Raw genomic sequence first — 19,878 nt, forward strand, 5'->3', positions numbered from 1 at the left:
GTGTCTTAAATTGCCAACTCCAGAAGATGGATAACAATTTCATTCCTGATGGCAATGAATTTCCTTCTTCTGAATTTTTTTATTAGGTGCACTAGGCCTTCCAATGAGGGGGATGAGCAACAATACCCCTCAGTTAAATCGCAGCTTATCACAAGGCACTCAGTTACCGAGCCACGTCACGCCAACAACAGGGGTACCAACAATGTCACTTCACACGCCTCCATCTCCAAGCAGGTATTTATTAATGGACCAGAATATTTTTCAAAATGTATCTTGGTAGAGTAAGCAAACTTTTAATTTTTTAATAAGGTAATTAATTATTTGATTTTCTGGTTCAGTGCCTTTCACTGAGGAAGAAAATACCTATGCTCTTTTTATTTCAGTGCAAATTGTTAAGTACAATACAAGTGGTTTTTATACTGCAGCTCTCATACTGGTTGTCAGTGGGGTGGATATCAAGGGTTAATAACTTCCTGGGGAGCTTTTTCAAAAGGCATCTGTCTTCCTCAAAGAAATATGTGCAATTTAAAATTCCTCCCCAGATGATTGTGATCATTGCTCCCTCACCACGCATCCATTGCTCTAATGAGCGTAAAGTAAAACAGATGACATAGACTATACATTTAGTATGCAGAGGATAAAACGATATGCCTTTGAAATGAAATTATTCTAAATATGTGTGTGAAATACGTTTATATTTTATGTCACAGTCACACCAGTAGTTCTCTCATCTTAGATACCATGTCAGTTGCACTATAATTTGCCCTTTCTTGTTTATTTACTTTTTCTTTTCAAAGAGCTAGAATGACTAAAGAATTAATAAAAATTAGAACTGCAATTTGAAAGTATATTTGAGATTCTACGGTTGGACCAACTGATTATTTATAGAGAATTTTAATGAGTGATGTAGAGAGCTTATTTAGTATAATGGACTTCTTTTTCAGGGGTATTTTGCCTATGAATCCTAGGAATATGATGAACCACTCCCAGGTTGGTCAGGGCATTGGAATTCCTAGCAGGACAAATAGCATGAGCAGTTCAGGGTTAGGTAGCCCCAACAGAAGCTCGCCAAGCATAATATGTATGCCAAAGCAGCAGCCTTCTCGACAGCCTTTTACTGTGAACAGGTAAGATGTTTATTGATACTGTGTATAATTGTCTTTCTGGGTATACTCAGATTTGCCTTTTCATATTTTCACTTTGTTCTTGAGGTGTGGCTTCTCTTTAATAAGTGTGTTTCATCATGCATTTACGTCCAAAGATTCTGTTACCCATCACAAAACAATACGTTTTCTTGAAAATCAGGTTGATTTTGGAAAGCACATTAAAACTTTTTGTTGTTGTTGTTGTTGTTAGAAAAGGATTGTTCTTGAATTCGCCACCAGGCAAATTTTAGTTGATATGTCCTCTCTTTATAAAATAAGTTGATTACCTGTGTGGTAAGAGTTCTAGGCTTATGAATAGAACTGGAGACATGTGTGACTGTTACTACTTTGCTTTAGTTATACTTTGAATACCTTCTCAAGTAAGATTTGGTTTTGTGCATTGGAGACTTACCAACCAAAGACTTTTTAAGATCACATCTATAGTATTTGAAAACCGTATCATGTTTAGGGATTCAAAACAAAAAGATGGGTTTTTGTACTTTTTCACTTCTCTTTGCATAGTCTGTTGCATATACTTTGCAAATAAGAGGAGTTACTCGTTTTGTTAGGATTTTCAAGCTGTTTGGGTAATTTGTATGAGAATTATGTCTGAAATACAACACTTTCTTGCAAAAGTGGTATTTAAGCTTGATTGCCTACATGTATATGTGTATTTTTTAAATGGAGAAATGTAGGGGCAAAATGACCTTGATCTAGTTGTTATTATCATACCTATTTGGTTCACTTTCTTCTGTCTAGTAAAATCTGAATTAAAATAGGTTTAGCACATTTACTGTTTAATCTTCATTCCGTAAACTCCGGGTTTTGCTTTTATTTAGATATCTATAATTTTACTGCTCTTTTAAATTTTAAAAAAGTTATTTGTGAAGGGTTATCAAAATTCTCATCTCCTTGATAGCTTTCTAACCTTATATCTTTATCATAACTTTATCCTATCTTTGTGCATTCTCATAGTATTGGGCATTGAATGTATATTTAAAATTTTACCTTTCAGTATTTTTTCACATTCTGTTTTTAAAATATACTTTGCTTAAATTGTCAATGTAACATGGATCTCTAAAACCCTGCTTATTTCTACTATTGGCAGATTGTATTTATTATAAATTGTTTTCATCTCTGAGCACTTATTCCATGTTTGATGGTACCTGTAATAGCATCAGCAATTCTAATATGCTATTAAACAAAAATTTCCATTGACTTTCTGGCTCTTCTCTAGAGTGTCTGTTGTTTTGTCAGCTGCATGTTTTATCCAAAAATTGTTTCGTTATAGGTTTATAGATTTAGTCAAAACCCAAAAACCCCTGTCATCTTCATACAGATTAACCCCACTTACAACATTGATACACTAAGTGCCTTTTATCAGAAGAATATATGACGTTAAAGACGTGGTTTAACTATAGAATCTGCATTAACAATTCCTATTGACACTCTTAATTATTTGGCCTTGCTCTAAGTTCAGCCTTATTTTTTTTTTCTTCACATGCTTAGTCTTTTACAAAAAAGGGAGGGAGGCATTTGTAACTATTTACGAAATACCAGTTGTGCGTTAATTTAAAATTGGGGACACCATAGACTGTGTTTTCTTTTAAGTATATGAAAGATAAAACTATATTTAGATAAGAATGATGTATTTTTGAGCACTGAATTCAGTTTTGAAACGCACCATTCAGTTCAGGTCAACTATATATTTATTGAATGTCTGTTATGTCTTCCTGAACACTAAAGGGCAGAGGACGCAGGGAGGAGTTTGACATGGGAGGAGTATGACATAAACTCTGTCCATGAGGAGTTTATATTCTAGTTGGGAAAGATGGATACTGTATGAGAGAAGATCTATTATGAAAAGTAATAATTGCAAGCTTTTACCAATAAAGAAGAAAAACAACTATTTAGCAAGAATAATCTTAACACTAACCTGCATATTTTTGAGGTTAGGTAATTCAGGTATCCAGTAAGTTGACTCTTCAAGTACACAAAATGTGCCCTGAATCTGTTTTCCTCAAGGTTCATATATAAATTCTTGAGATTTTGTTTTTTAACTAATCTGCCTAAAATGTTCTGGTTCTCATTTGTTCATGGAAGGACTTTAGAGAAGTTTTCAAGTAAAGATAAAGAATAGATTCAGAAAAATAATACTAGTGTTGGTTTTGAAACATATTGTTATTTTATATGAAGAGACCAAAAATATACACTTCTGTTTTTCTTCATCTGAAAGTTAGTGTTCTTACTGTATATCTAAAACTATTTTCTATGTACCCAGTATGTCTGGATTTGGAATGAACAGGAATCAGGCATTTGGAATGAATAACTCCTTATCAAGTAACATTTTTAATGGAACAGGTAAGCGTATTCTGGAGCTAGTACCCTACAAAAAATATGATAGATTTATGAAATATAAAACAATTCAACACACTGGTCTTTAAATACTGTAGGATTTTTTTATTGTGCTAGATGGTAGATTTTAATTCAGTGAGAAATAGGAATAGAATTCAATACAGTGAATAGTTGAGAGATATGTAAATATATATGTTTTTTACTTGGCATGGTAACATAGTAATTTGTGTTATAACATCAGGATTATTTCCTTAACACCTAGAGAGCGCCTACACATTAACTTAGTTCGTATTTATGCCTCAGAATATTTTGCTTCATAGCTTTTACTGTCCTCAGCCCTGCAACTGTGAGAACTATAGCTTAGACTACGTTGAGTGGTATGATATTCTGGCTATGGAGATCCAAATTGAAGAGAACCTTTAAAATTGTATAGAACACTTACATTTTTTCTTAATAGTTTTAATAATACTAATGTTGGCATTTAACCTTTATGAATTGTTGATCCAGTTTTATATATAAAATTTAGTTACATGGAAAACCAACTCTGATTTTGACAGTAAAAAATTCCTGCAGTCTTTTGGTTTATTTCTTTTATCAACTGCTTCAGATAGAAGAGAACAGGAAGCTTTGTTGCTATTTTGCTTTAGGTTTTACCCTCTCCACCCTACTGACCCTTTCCTGAGAAAGGAAATAAAGGATGTTATGATCATAGGAGCAAAAATGAACAGCATAATTGGGAGAGAATTAAGTGTAAAGGAAGTGAAAGGTAAAAGAATGCTCACTGAAATGGAGCGTTTGCAGAGGCGAGAGAAGATTTAATAAGGAAATGTCATTTGTAGCTATGAGCTTTTAATTTCTAAATGTTAATGTATGCTCAGCAGCACAGATTAATCACACAAGATTAAAAGCTTTGAAAAAAGATTCCAAATTTTAGCATTTGTAAGTGGTAGCTTGTGTTCAAGATGTAGAATGAAATAGTACATTCCATTGTTTCTAAAATGTACATTTCTTCATACTTTAATGTCTTTGAAATCAGGCTGCATCGTAATTTAGTTGTAGTTTTTTTTTCCTAAATGTGACGTAAAGTAACAAGTAAAGATGTCTGACAGTGCCATCTTAGATTCTGCATTATGGTTTTATACAGTGCTGTAAAATGAGAATTATTTTTTAAATTCTGTTTTAACTAAGCGTATTTTATGCTAGGAAAATGCCCAGTTCTTTCCTAAAAATATAGATTGGGGGTTGATTAACTTTTTTAGGTTAAAACATAGTCTCAAATAATATATGGCAAATTTAAATTCCATCTTGGAGGACCTAAAGATATGTATTAAAAGTTAATATATATTCAAAATGTATGATTAATTTATAATCAAAGAATTTGAGAAATTATAAATTGAAGCAGGATATAAATTGTTAATTTCTGTTGTCTTAATGATAATTTTTTAATTCAAAGTTCTTAAACTGCAGAAATAAATTTATAAACTGCAGTTTTTGTAAACAGCAGGTATGAATGATTTATCCTTTACCCTTGTAATTTGAAATTGTCACCTGTCTTTGAATGTTAATAAATTAATGGTGTCTGTTGTTTTTCTGTCAACAAAGTAATCTTGAGATAACATTTGCTGTTTGAGATTCTTACAATTGTGAAATTTGGAGAAAACTAAAAATTAATTGGGAAATGGCAAAATAAACTGAAAATGGTGAAACAAAAATTAAAGAAAAGCTATAGCGCAGGCTAAGAGGAAGGTAGAAAGTTTTCTTCAAAAATTAAGAACACAAGGTTATAAGAATACTAAAAAGTTAAGAAGTTGAGATGATTAAAATAGACAAAGTAGAGAAGTTGGTTTAAATTTTAATTTTTAAAGGAAGCCAGCTGATTGTTTTAACTTAAAATGAGCAAAAATACATTTAATTTATTCTATATATATTTATTGAGCGCCTACTGTGTAATAGGTAATAAAAACTTCTGGGCTTTGTATCATATTTCTATATTTCCAACCCATTTACCATATATGGGAACCCTACTGCTACCCTTTTGTACCGCACCCGTGTGCACACACATTTGTATATGAACGCAATCAATTACAGGTGGAAGTCCTCAGGGCTTCTGCGTCACTGCCTGTGTCTCAGCTATCTTTCTGGCCATTTGCAGGAGGCACTATCATTGTCACCATTTGTGTGTAACTGAAACTTCAAGCATTCTAGATATAACCTCCATCTGAGCATAATGAAAAGACCAGTTATATCGTAACAATCTCCCTCTTGTTAGCTCACAAGCTATAATTTTAGGTTACCATCTTCCACGGGGGAAATATATGCTTTTTCTTCTCTTTGTTATATCTCTAAGATTTGGGGGTTTTTATTATGCTGGTTGCGTATTGCTTTGCTAAATTGTTCATGAACTTCTTTGACATGAAATCAATCTGCAAGTATCTTTTGAGCAGCTACATACACCTAGTACAGTGCCGTGCATTATTTAGGAAGAAATCACAATCATTTCTAATTATATTATAGTTGGTTTTTATAGTCTCTTAAAAATATTTGTAGAATCAGTAACCAGTGTTCTTTCTTATTATTTAGACGGAAGTGAAAATGTGACAGGATTGGACCTTTCAGATTTCCCAGCATTAGCAGACCGAAACAGAAGGGAAGGAAGTGGTAACCCAACTCCATTAATAAACCCCTTGGCTGGAAGAGCTCCTTATGGTAATTAAGCTTTTTAATGATGACCAGTGGGAAGTTTCCATTGTATGTGCACACACACGTGCATTTACGTATATATATACATATGTTTGTGTGTGTATACACATATGTTTGCATTTTCTAATCAGGTTAGTGTAATTTTTTCAGAATTGATATATGTAAAGTGATTTTTCTTCCCAGAGTACCATGGTAGCAAAGTTAATTGGGAAAACTTTGTACAAAAACCCAAGAGGAAGTCCTCATTGGTATTCAGAAGTTATTTTCTTCTGTTATCCCTGCCTTAGTTTACCTTAGGTGATTTATGTTTGTGGTCTGCCTTTTCTCTCCTTAATTGATCACACATTTTTTCAAAAGAATATATTCCTGGTGATTAATAATGACTGACTGTACATTGAAGATGTTTTTCTGAGCCAAGGTTTCTCAACCTCCACACTGTTGACATTTGGGCCAGGTAATTCTTTGTAGAGAGGAGATGTGGGGGGCTGTGGTGTTTATATAGAATGCTAAGCAACATTCCTGGCCTTGGCCTACAAGATGCCAGTAGCACTCTCTGTTTCCAACCCCCACAGCCTCTATTGTGACAGACACAAATGTTTTCAGACATTGGCAGATGTCACCTGGGGAAAAAAAATTGTCCCCTGTTGAAAACCATTGCTCATGGGTCATGTATAGCTTATGCAGACTCTTGGTCTCCATTAATATCCTTCATCACCCTTTTTCACTGTCTCTAATAGATAAGAGATTTGGCTAATCAGGGATAAACAGAAATAAAGGAGGGGAAACATATGCAATAACAGTGTAACAATTTGGGCATGAAAATTCTGTGACAGCAATGTGGCTATACTGTTTTTATCACATAGTTTTTTTCTTTTGGGAAAACCTGATAGAGACCAGTAACAAAACGGTGAATTTAAAAGAATCAGTTCATCCATTATTTTAAGATAGAATTAATATTTGATCACATTTTCAACCAAGAAGGATTTCTGTGCCATTCAGATATGAATACAAATAACAGTATATGAAGAAGGGAAAAATGTATTGTTTATATTCTAAAGTTTCCAAATTAGTCTCCCCAAAATAAAAAAAAAAAATGATCTGCCCTGGAAGTTGAGTACCTAGCTACTTGATTCTCAGTTCAGACTCTAATGTTTTTAACCTTTCCTCATAGGTCCATTTTTTCATCCCTTTAATCATTCCCGTTGCTCTCCTTGGACCATCTCTAGTTTCTCCATATCGTTCTTGAATTGTGGAGCCCCAAACTGGATATTGTTCTCCAATAAGGGCCCGACTAATGCCAAGTATAGTGGGAGGATTATTTCCCAGTTCTTGCATGTTTTACATCTATAACATGGAGTCCAAGAAAATCTGAAATAATATGGAGTTGTTTTATAATTGATTGCAATTTGCTCACTCTGTAAGTCGCTTTCAAGTAGAATACTGACATATTCTTTTAAATTTTATTTTGTTCATTTGTATTTGACAGTTAACTGGTATTTATATCTAGTCAAATATTTAAATAAAACAAGCTTTTAAACCAAAATTGTTAATAATTAATCCAATATCAAATTAAATTTTTAAGCACCTACGCATGACAGTAGATGTACAGGATTACTATTGATTTCCCTTGTATTATTTTGTATGTTGAGTTATTAATCAGTAAATGAAAATTTAGTTCTTCATTGTTACCCTGGATACTAATTTTTTGAAGTACGCTTTCATAGCATTAAAAAAAAGAAAACTTTTGGTGTATTATCATGAGGAAAGTTAACTTTATAATCTGTAGCAAAATATCATAAGTATCAATTGCAATTCTCTGGATTATTTTCATTACATAGTTGGAATGGTAACAAAACCAGCAAATGAACAATCCCAGGACTTCTCAATACACAATGAAGATTTTCCAGCATTACCAGGCTCCAGCTATAAAGATCCAACATCAAGTAATGATGACAGTAAATCTGTAAGTAACTGAGAACTATGTGAGTGAGTGATGTAGTTTTTCCCTTCAGATTTCTCTTATATTAACAGTTACTTACTAAATACTATTACAAAACTGTTTTATCTTGATATCTGTAATAATCTAACTTCTGAAGAATGTGGAAAAGCTTTATAACTTAGAAGATAGCCTATTTTTTTCCTATTTCATATAGGTTTGCAAATTTCTGTTGAACTTCTCAGAGTTAATTTAGACTTTTATTGTAGTCCCTGTCAGCTGGATCCCATGAAGTTTGATAATATAGCCTTCTAAGGAGCTGTGTTTTTCTTGAGTAAGTTTTCTCCTTGAAGAATTTATACACATTTTTATACCTGTGTTGATTCAGCCAACTCAGCTTCTTCTTTCTGACTTAACAAATATGTTTATTTCTTCCACATTTCACTGAAAATAGCTTTTCTGTGTGTGTGATGGGAGTTTATATATTATTAAAATAATTGATAAAGAAGATTGGTAAGAATTAGAATAAGTACAAAGTTTTAAAGCTTATATGTTCTAACTTATCTTCGAGGTAGCTTTGGTGATTTTAGGTAATGTAGTATATTTAGTTTCTCTTTTACATGAAAGCATTGAGGAGTGTAACTTCAAGTGTATCCCAAAGCATAAAGACCTGAGAAAGAGATAGATTTTTTTTTCTGTGACTGAAGATCTGAGATAAATAAGAATATTTTCCCTTGATTTCTTTTTCTTTAAATACTTAAATGTGGATGATATAGGATTTATTTGTATGCCATGGAACAATGATGGAAACAATTTTCTATAGAACTTGAAAAACAGGTAATAATTTGCTACCAATTTAAATATAATAAAGAATGAATAGCAAGGTATTAATATGTGAACTTTAATTTGTATACTTAACAAATTTTAATGTCACATTTAATTTTTTTCATGCTAGAATTTGAATACATCTGGCAAGACAACTTCAAGTACAGATGGACCCAAATTCCCTGGAGATAAAAGTTCAACAACACAAAATAATAACCAGCAGAAAAAAGGGATCCAGGTGTTACCTGATGGTGGGACTCTAGAAATCTATGTCAAAGATGTTATAGAATGCTTTTTTTTTTTTTTTTTTTTTTTAACTTTTCTTTGAAAATAAAAGCAACTGTGTTTTTTCTACCCAGGTCGGGTTACTAACATTCCTCAAGGGATGGTGACGGACCAATTTGGAATGATTGGCCTGTTAACATTTATCAGGGCAGCAGAGACAGACCCAGGAATGGTACATCTTGCATTAGGAAGTGACTTAACAACATTAGGCCTCAATCTGAACTCTCCTGAGTAAGTTTTTTCTGTTTTTCCATGTCTGTATATAATACCTCTTCAGACTTCCAGTTTTCAATATCATGTCGTCAAATTATCTCACCTACTGCTACTCATTGTAATCTGTTTTTTCTCTGGGTCATTCCCTTTCATATTAGCTCTTAGATCACTGGCACTCTGCAGTATTCCTTTTATAATTTGGCATTTTATATGTCTGTGTGTGTGTGTGCATGTGCGTGCGTGTGCAAGTATTTGTATGTGTGTGTGTATGTATGTGTATATATATACACACACCTTCCACAATCCTGAAATCTCAGCTCCTTGAATTTCTTTCCTCCAGGAATTTTTGTCCTGTAGTATACTTCAGCCACTCCTTTAGTTATCCCTTTGACCTAGTCATTGTTAGTAACTGCAGTCTCTCAATTTTAAAATCTGTGCTCACATGCTTTCTGACTTCCACTTTCTATTTTCTGTTTATCTTCTTCTGGTACTGTAATTCCTGTAATCATTTCACTCCACTGGGGCCTTCAATCAATATTGATTCTTCTGTGTTTTAACTGTTCTTCCATATCCCTGTCTCTTTTCCTCTGTAATCAACTCCCTTCTTACCCATGAAATTCTGTGGTCAGTCGTAATTGTTCATTTACATATCCCGTGACTACTTTGCCATTTTCTCATGTCGTTATACTCGCATGGCCAAAGCTACAGTACTGGTTGTTTCTGCCTATTTCATTCCTGACCTGTGCTACTGAGCCCTGCTAGAGAAAAACACATGGTATCATTGCCTGGGCTTCCTTTATTTTCGTACCCAGGAACCTCAAAAGTAGGCTCTTAATTCTACCAGGGATAATTATACCTTGCATGCTTAGTCCATTTACTCTTTTCTCTCTTACGCAATTACGTACACTTCTGCATGCCCCTAATACCTTTTCTCCTTGTTCTTACTATCAAATGATGACCTTGCTTTTTACTTTTACTGTACTAAGAAAGTTGGAAGCAATTAGAAGAGCACATGTAGCACAATCTAGCCACCAAATCTGACTACCTACAGCCATCTACATCTACGTTATTCTTGTCTTCCACCCTATTACTGCAATTGACCCATGCGTTCTACTTAACAACAGATTTTCACACTTTGTTGGGTCATTTTCATCAACACAGAAATACATTGTTACTTCTCTCATCTTAAAATCTTCCTTTGATCCAATCTCCTCTGTAAGTTACTTTCCCATTTCTTTATTTCCCTTTGAAGCAAAACTTTTCAAAGAATCATCTCAATTCCTCCAACTTGGTCTTCTCCATTCTCTGGTAAGCCCATTTCAGTCAGGATTTTGTCCCTGCCACTTCAATAAAGCTGCTTTTATTCAGGTCACCAAATGACCTCTATGTTATTAAATGCAGTGATCACTTGGAGGAACTCTTGCTCCTTAATACACATTCTCGTCCTTGAATTTGAGAGCACCATTTTTTACCTCATCCTCACTGGTTGGTCTTTTTCAGTTTCCTTTGCTGGTACCTCCTCCTTTTCTTCTTGACCTCTTTGTGTCATTCCTCTTCTCTGCATTTATATCCTTGATGGTCTTTTCTAGTCTTATTGTTTTAAATACCATATATATTAAGGAATCCCAAACATATATTTCCATTCCATACTTCTGAGTGTGAGATTTCTACATTCAATTGCTAATTAAGTATTTCTTGAATTATCACCCCCCAACTTACTCTGTCTACAGCCTTTCCAATCTCAGTCATGGTAACTCTGTACTTCCAGAAGCTTGACATTATTCTTAACTCCTCTTTCTTTTATACCCCATAATCAGGCTTTTGCCAAAATATATACAGAACCTGACCAAAGTTCACTACTTTTTAACTGCTACCACCCTTGTTTGAATCATTCTCTCCTGCCTGAATACTCCATTAGCCAGTCCCTGGGGGTCCCTGATTGTCCTTATCCCCCTTCTCATACAATCTCTTCATATAACAGCCAAGAGAGTCCTTTTTAAATAAATTACTCCTCTGCTCAACACCCAGAAAAAGTTTGTGGTTTCGTTATGATTAAAAACCCCAAATCTTTTTTTTTTTTTTGAGACAGGGTCTTGCTCTTGTTGTCCAGGCTGGAGTACAGTGGTTCTATCTTGGCTTACTACAGCCTCTGCCTCCCAGGTCCAAGCGATTCTCCTGCCTCAGCCTCCTGAGTAGCTGGGATTACAGTCATGTGCCATCATGCCCAGTTAATTTTTGTATTTTTGGTAGAGACAGGGTTTCACTGTGTTGGCTAGGCTGGTCTCAAACTCCTCACTTCAAGTGATCTGCCCACCTTGGCCTTCCAAAGTGTTGGAATTACAGGTGTGAACCACTGCACCTGACCAGAATCCCCAAATCTTTACAGGCCTACAAGGTCTTACATGATTGTTGTTTGTCCCCTAACCCCACCTCAACAGCTTTTCCCTTTGTTCACTGTATTCCAGCTTCACTGGCCACCTTGTATCTCAGACATGTCAGTCATGTCCCTGCCTTAGTTGCTTTAGCAGTTCCCTCAGACTAGAAGAGTCTTCTGCCAGATAATTAATATGATTATCTCCCTCATAGCCTTCAAATCTTCAGATGTGACCACCTTAATGAAACCTAATTGACCACCCTATTTAATAATTATGTGTCCAGTCTCCCCTCCCAGTTCCCTCTAACATGGGCCATTGTTTATTTATTCTGTTAATTGATTTTTGTCTGCCTCCCTCCAATCCACCATTCCTCAACCAGAAAGTAAGTTTCATGTTGTCAGTGATCTTGTTTTGTTCACTGACGTGTCATAAGCTCCTGGAACAGTGCCAGGCATATAATAGGCACTCAGTAAATATTTGATGAATTTAAACTTTTACAAATACTCATTTTTCTTCTTGCCACATAAATAAGTGGGAAAGTAATTTAAATTGGGAGCATGGTATTGAAGAATTTAAAGCATCTTGAGTTGAAGTCAAGTAAAAGTAGAAAATTTTTAATCATATGTTTTGTATATTGTGATATGTTGTGTTATTTATACTGTGTTGCAAGAATACTGAGGGAAGGAGTCTTATCATATTTTACACACACACATACACCTCCCCCCCCCACACACACACGCATTCTTCGTTTGCTTCTGTATAAGTCAGTAAACCCAAGTAAGGGAATTAGAAGTAAAGATGGTCATTTTACATTTGGAGTCTTTGTTTTTCCTGAAATAAAATTAGAAATCTGTTTTTCTGCTTTGGATTTCAAAATGTTTTCTTTTCCTCCTTATTCAGAAATCTCTACCCCAAATTTGCATCACCCTGGGCATCTTCACCTTGTCGACCTCAAGACATAGGTAGGAGAATCTATTTGTGTTTAGGCGTTTTAAAAAGAAATTTACAACTGAGAATCAGTTAATAAGGCTTTTTTCATTTTATTATCCAGACTTCCATGTTCCATCTGAGTACTTAACGAACATTCACATTAGGGATAAGGTGAGTGTAGTTTATTATTCTACTCAGTCAGCATGAATTTATCTATTTTTCACGTGTTTTTCAGTTCAGGCAGCATACTATTTTTGAAATAATTAGTAATGGTCTCAGGGATATGCTTTCATATGTCCATGTTAACTTGTTAAATGGTAAATGTTAGGACTGGTAAAAAATAAAAATTCTTATATTTAACAACAGGTTACAACCATAACCACAGTTGATGGAAATAAACTAGATTGGAACATTTAATAAATAGCCTTCTGATAATCTTATTTTATGATCTTAGCAGTAAAAAGATTTTCTTTACAAGTATTACAGATACAGTGTTTTTAATGAGATGATGTGTATCTTTAAAAACTATTTATGACCTTGACTCTTCTCTGTATTTTTTCATTTCCATTTTTTTAATCACCTAAAATTCTAATTCTAAAGTAATTATTAACAACAGATTACAGCTTAATCTCTCTTTTTTCAATCTAAGAAAGAAAATGGTGGCACTTTTTGCTTTAGAACTGAGTGTTTCTATTACCAAAAAAATTCACAATGATATCTAAATTTTAGCCTTGGGAAACAACAATTTAGTGAAAAAATAATACATTTTTGTTATATATTTGTGTATAAATATGTATGTGTATGTATATATATATATATATATGACAGCATTCTGAGGGTGCCTTACAGTTCTGTGGTCAAGTGGATGGTGATGTTGTGGCCAGGCAAGTAAAAGGGATACCTTTCTCAATGTCTTTTAATACTTCAGTAGATGGAAGGCAAGTATGAGATGGAGAGGTCTCCTATTTTCTATTTGTGGATTGTGTGATTTGCTCTCACCCCCACTATAGAGCTCTTTCGCTCCAGTTACCTAAGTGTTCCAGAACCTTTTCTTATTGCCAATTCGAGAAATACTAATTTAGGAGAATTTGTCACATAGGGGCTGCTGCCTGAATAGGGATAGCATAAATGGAGAGAAAAATTACATTCAGATAATCTGTAATAGCCAAATAAGTATTTAGATATAGGATCAAATAACAAGGTAAAAATGTTGTTTTGGTACACTTTTAAGGTTTATTTAAATGTGAAAATTTCTTGGTAGGCAGTTAGTTTCTACCTTGTGGGGAGAAATGTAAAGCAGTTATCTTTCAGGCATCTATTTAAACAAACTAAAAAGTCATTTCTTTATGGTTTTTATATTCATCATCTGTGATTTGCTGGAAGCATACAACTGACTTGTGAATCACTGTCAGATATAGATTCAGTTAACATTTTTTATAAGCCTTCTATATATTTGGTACTCTACAAGGTGCTTTCATGTACCTTCACTCATTTTATTTACTTTCTTAGTAACTCTCATAGGTGTCATTGTCCACATTTGACAAGTAAAGCTAAGAGGTGTTAAATAACTGGGACACAGTCATATTAATGAATAATAAAACCAGGACTTGAATACAAGTCCTAGATCTCTGAGCACAATGCTATTGTTAGCATCATTTCCCCAGTGGGTATTAAATCCTTGTAGTGGATCTTGCTTGGAAGTTTTTATTGAGCTTTTCTTCCAATCAGCATATCAAATAGATGTATCAGAAATAATTGTTTAAATGACTTGAGTCATTTAAATGAGGAAATTGCCTTTTAGAGTCATAACTACCTATCTGTGTAATCATGTAATAACAGTTAACTACAAAGTGGGGAGTTTCTGTTTATCTCTCCATTTTTACTTCAGTAGTAGCAACTATATGTTAGGATTTGCAGATTTGTTTTATATTTCAGAATAAGTTATTTTTCTTTTTCAGCTGGCTGCGATAAAACTTGGCCGATATGGTGAAGACCTTCTCTTCTATCTCTATTACATGAATGGAGGAGACGTATTACAACTTTTAGCAGCAGTGGAGCTGTATGTTCAAAGTATTTTAATCACTTTTGTATTATAGTGGATCTTGACTATGCCGAAAACGTCTTTCTTTAAGTGATGATGGCTATCTCTAAATGGAACTATTTCTCCATCAAGAAATTTATTTTTACATTCATTAAAGTGAATTTAATTTAGATTAAAACCATATCTTACCATGGCTTCATAATCTATATACATAAAAATAATTTCAAACTTAATGCTGAAACTAGGTGCAGTGGCTCACACTTGTAATCCCAGCACTTTGGGAGGCTGAGGTGGACAGATCACTTGAGGCCAGAAGTTAGGGACAGCCTGGGGAGCATAGGAAGACCACATCTCTACAAAAAATAAAGAAAAATATTAGCAAGATGTGGTGGCACACATCTATATAATCCTAGCTACTTGGGAGGCTACAACAGAAGGATTGCTTGAGCCCAGGAGTTTGAGGTTTCAGTGAGCTGTGATTGTGCCATTGCACTCTCTCTAGTGTGGCTGATGGTGCAAGACCCTGTCTCTAAAAATAATTAATAAATGCCAGATTTGTAAGAACACAGAATTGACATAACTCATGGGTTTGGTGAATCTAATTTTTGTAAACATGTGAGTTATACGATATGATTCAAGACTATAGTTTTTACTCCTTGTGGAAACATATGTATAAATAGATACTGAATTTCATCATTTCATAAACATTATTACTTATAAGCAAGGCATTGCATATTTGTTGTATGTTTTGAAGTGCTGATTAAATAAAGTACACATTTTCATTATCAGTAGCCTATTGGCCAATATAAACAAATATTAATGTAAAGAAATTGGTTCACTGATAACTTTTTCCCTGAGCAATTCTGTATTTACCTGATGCTCTAAAAATAAGTTTTCTGTCATTACTCATACATATAGTTGGTAACACATTTTGTTATCAATAGACAATTCTGTTTATCATGTTTACTGTAAATTATTAGTAATTATTTATGACCTTATGATTGGGAGAACTTTTCTCAAATTTAAGTATTTTATAGCATTTCTAATAACATTTATATAAATGGCTTTCGATCAAATAGTGTAAAGTATAAAATTCACTATGTTGATAATGAATTGTTTCATTTCACAACTGAGAGGATTTTTCCTTTATGTTTTTCCTTCATTTTTGTGAGAATAGAGATTATTACTTGTTCCTTTTCATTGTTCATGAGTAAATAAATACATTCAGGCACTCATTCATCTATCACTGGCAGTTCTGTTTTCATATTTATGTCTTAAAAACTACCTCATTATGTTGGTAGGAAAGCATTTCTTTACATGGAGGTTTATTTTGTGGGATATTACCTCCTTTGGATGCTACTTCCTCAGTTTACAAGTAGTGTAAATTCTCATTGACTCTTGTATGAATTGTAATGGATTTTCTCTTAGTTTTTGAGAATTTAGAATCTGAAATTTGAATTAAATATATTCAGTATAATTTTTCAAAATACTCTATTTTCAAGTTACTTAAAAAATTATGTGGAATTTACATAGTTAATTCAGATATACTTTGTATTTAGTTTCTTATCAAATAATGCGAATAGTTGGAGATACCTCAATTTCTTTTGAGTGTTAAGAAGAGCAAGAAAGGAGTGAAGTTTTTGTAACATTGTGTCTTTATTTGGTCTGCCTATGTTTTTATCACATTGCTTATAAAACTTTTAAAATCCTTGTTTGTATAAAAAGTTTTAGTTAAATAAAGGTGTGTGTATTAATTAGTGTGCCTTCTGGACAAATTAAGAAATAATTTTTCTGTATTTCAATAGGGTTGTATTTAATAACATAATAAATGAATAGGAAGCATTCATATTTATTTATTTTATGTGTAATTTTTTTTTTCTTTTTCCCCTGAGGAAAGCTTTACAAAATGTAGAACATGTTTGATGTAAGCCACAGGAAAAAGTTAATTATCTTTTCTTTTAAAAATTGAAGTTTTAACCGTGATTGGAGATACCACAAAGAAGAACGAGTATGGATTACCAGGGCACCAGGCATGGAGCCAACAATGAAAACCAATACCTATGAGAGGGGAACATATTACTTCTTTGACTGTCTTAACTGGAGGAAAGTAGCTAAGGTATATTTTTTTCCATGTGCAAATGTATAAATCTAAACTTGAAAAAAGAAGCATCCTCTTTTATCTCTTTGTAAGTACCAATACATCCAATTCCAATAATGTGCCACATATTTGCCAACTCTTTCGCTCCATCTCCTTGGCTTGACACTCTTAGAAGAGTGTCCCAAAACAGTTCATTTCACTGATAGTTCCATTATTGAATTTGGTAAGAGATTTTGTAATTTTGCACAAGCCTTGGTAACATTCGAAATATTTTTTGTGTCTACTGCATTGTAAAATAAAGATACTCTCTTGCAACCCCAGTCATATATTTTTATATTTTTGTAACTTTAAGCAAGGATGAGATTTTTCTAAAAGCAGTATATAAACAGGCTTTTTACACTTGGACTAATTGCAGGAAATACATCTGAATGTTTATTTGCGAGTAATTTTAAGAAAGAAAATTACAGGCTTAAAGTTAACCATGACTGTTTCTGTGACTGTTTTGCTAAATATTGGGGAGAAATCAGCTATAGAGAAATGTTGATTATTTTATTTTGGTTTTGCAACTTTTCCTCACTTAAACACCTTTCTAACTGTCCCATGTGCAAAATTTTCATCAGTGTCAATTCATGTTTCATATTTGTGTTTATTTAGTACCTTGTGTTTATTTAGTCTGCCTAGTAGAGAATATAACCCACATTATCTGATTTCACAACTCCATAATTTTTCTGATACATTTTCCATCAATGATTCTTAGGATTATAAATTAAAGAGTTAAATTTGTTTGTTTTAAATAAATTTAAACAGAAGAAAAATGTTTCTGACAATTCTTTGGACAATTTTTTAGTTGTCGATTTGTTTTTTTGTTTGTAGTTTTGAATCTGCTTTACTAAAATTATTATAAAAAAAGATAAAACATTTTAAGAAGACAGTGTAAAATGCTTACCAGAGATACTTATCGCAAAAATTTTTACATCCCAAGAGTTCATGTAAAACTCAAAAAAAGGCCGGGCGCGGTGGCTCACACCTGTAATCCCAGCACTTTGGGAGGCCGAGGCGGGTGGATCACGGGGTCAGGAGATCAAGACCATCCTGGCTAACATGGTGAAACCCCGTCTCTACTGAAAATACAAAAAAAATCAGCTGGACATGGTGGAGGCTGCCTGTAGTCCCAGCTACTCAGGAGGCTGAGGCGAGAATGGCGTGAACCCGGGAGGCGGAGCTTGCAGTGAACCGAGTTCACACCACTGCCTGGGTGACAGAGTGAGACTCTGTCTCAAAAAAAAAAAAACTCAAAAAAAGAAATAAAAACAGATGTCCCCTAACAGACAACACCAAATAAGATCCACATAAGAAATTAAATCTTTCATTTTTTTTTCAGATGTGTCTCAGTAGTAAATGTCTTTACTTCTCAGACCAAGTCCACATACTGTATTTTATATTTGAATTATTCTGACAGTTCCAATTTATGTGAATATTGTGTTTTCAAAAAGCATATTTATGAGTTAACCTTTCAGTTAAATAATCACATTAATTAAAAATAGTGCCTGAGATATTATATATGTTACCTGCTTTTTAAGATATATAGTATATAGTAGAAAGCTATAGCCTTTATATCATGGATTTGAATTTAACTCCTGTTGCTGTTATTTATGCTTTGACCTTCTACAATTTTCTTTTTCATGCCTGTTTCCTCTTTTGTAAAATTGAGGTGAGATTTTGCTCTAAGTTTTTATGAAGATTAAATGAAATTTCATATATATTTATATACACACACACATACTGAGTACAGTGCTTGGCACATGTTGGGTATCTGATACATCTTGGTAGTTGTAGAAGTTTACTGCTATTGTTTTTATCATCGTGATTTGTAGCTACTGTTTTTGCAAGGATGAAAAAATTAGAGCTGATTGTTAATTAGGTTAAGTCATTGGTTCTCAGACTATAGCTTGTATCAGAATTACCTGGAAAACTTGTTAAAACACAGATTTCTGGACCATACCTCCATCGTTTATGATTTAGTGAGTCTGTGGGTGAGGCCTGAGAAATGCATTTCTAAGAAGCTCCTAAGTGACACCAGTGATGACATGCTGGTCCTGGTCCAGAACTATATTTAAAGAACCTGTGGATTAGGTGATGCTACAGGAGTCAAAAACATCTTTGGAAGAAGAAAAAAAATTTATTAGGAAATAACTGAAGTTTTCTCCATTCAATTTGAACATTTTTGCTCAATATTATTGTAAATTATTCCAAACTTACATATGTAAAAAGGGGTGGATATTTGCAGTAAATAGCTACCTAATTTTAGTTAAATTTTAGTTAGATATATGTGTGAGGAAATCAACTTGTGAGAAAGTCAGCTTTCCAGAATTAAGTTCTCCTCATAAAGTTAAATATTTAGAAAACAATGTTAACATTAATGTAGGACCCCTTTAATTTCCCGCAAAAGCAATTTCTCAATCAGGTTAATGTCATTTTAAAGAAAATTATATCTATCTAAATGGATTTACATATTTTATATACATTATATATAAAACATAATTTAGCTCAGTTTTATCTATCTCATGTACAATTAAGCTTTTGTCTTTTTAAATGTTTTAACTGTGAAAAATGTGAGAAATAATATCATCAAGTTACTCCCTCAGAAATCTCTTTCAAGGTAATAGTTTGTTGGTCCCTTGCACGACACGCTTTAAAATTATTTTCATAGTAATGAAAACAGGCAGAATTGTTGGTATTAAGATATTAATAAGCAGCTCACTCTTGGTTATATTAAAATACAAATTCAGGCACTTAAAATTTTGAAGTTACATTATATTCACAGAATAGATTTTTCAAAAATTTTTTTAAAGGATGTGTTCAGTGCTTTCCCAGAATATTGATTAGGAATTAAGAAATCTGGGACCTGTTCATGAGTATATTTATTAACAGCCTTCATCAAATTATAGAAAATCCATTAATATGTCATGTCCAAA

At 33.4% G+C, this 19,878-nt stretch overlaps 1 protein-coding gene across 5 annotated transcripts in view; it reads left to right on the top strand.

The window, feature by feature from the left end:
* CNOT2 (CCR4-NOT transcription complex subunit 2) overlaps positions 1 to 19,878 on the top strand; it is a 109,824-nt gene that overhangs the window by 84,232 nt on the left and 5,714 nt on the right. For all 5 annotated transcript variants that reach the window (XM_008004003.3, XM_008004005.3, XM_008004004.3 and 2 more), the window contains 11 exons: positions 87 to 234; positions 945 to 1,127; positions 3,427 to 3,506; positions 6,081 to 6,206; positions 8,039 to 8,163; positions 9,092 to 9,212; positions 9,321 to 9,477; positions 12,735 to 12,796; positions 12,886 to 12,935; positions 14,723 to 14,823; positions 16,777 to 16,921. In XM_008004003.3, the coding sequence (XP_008002194.1) occupies positions 87 to 234; positions 945 to 1,127; positions 3,427 to 3,506; positions 6,081 to 6,206; positions 8,039 to 8,163; positions 9,092 to 9,212; positions 9,321 to 9,477; positions 12,735 to 12,796; positions 12,886 to 12,935; positions 14,723 to 14,823; positions 16,777 to 16,921 (1,298 nt within the window). The remainder of the gene's footprint in view (positions 1 to 86; positions 235 to 944; positions 1,128 to 3,426; positions 3,507 to 6,080; positions 6,207 to 8,038; positions 8,164 to 9,091; positions 9,213 to 9,320; positions 9,478 to 12,734; positions 12,797 to 12,885; positions 12,936 to 14,722; positions 14,824 to 16,776; positions 16,922 to 19,878) is intronic.

Source organism: Chlorocebus sabaeus, chromosome 11, assembly GCF_047675955.1.
Source record: "Chlorocebus sabaeus isolate Y175 chromosome 11, mChlSab1.0.hap1, whole genome shotgun sequence".
Classification (NCBI taxonomy): Eukaryota; Metazoa; Chordata; class Mammalia; order Primates; family Cercopithecidae; genus Chlorocebus; species Chlorocebus sabaeus.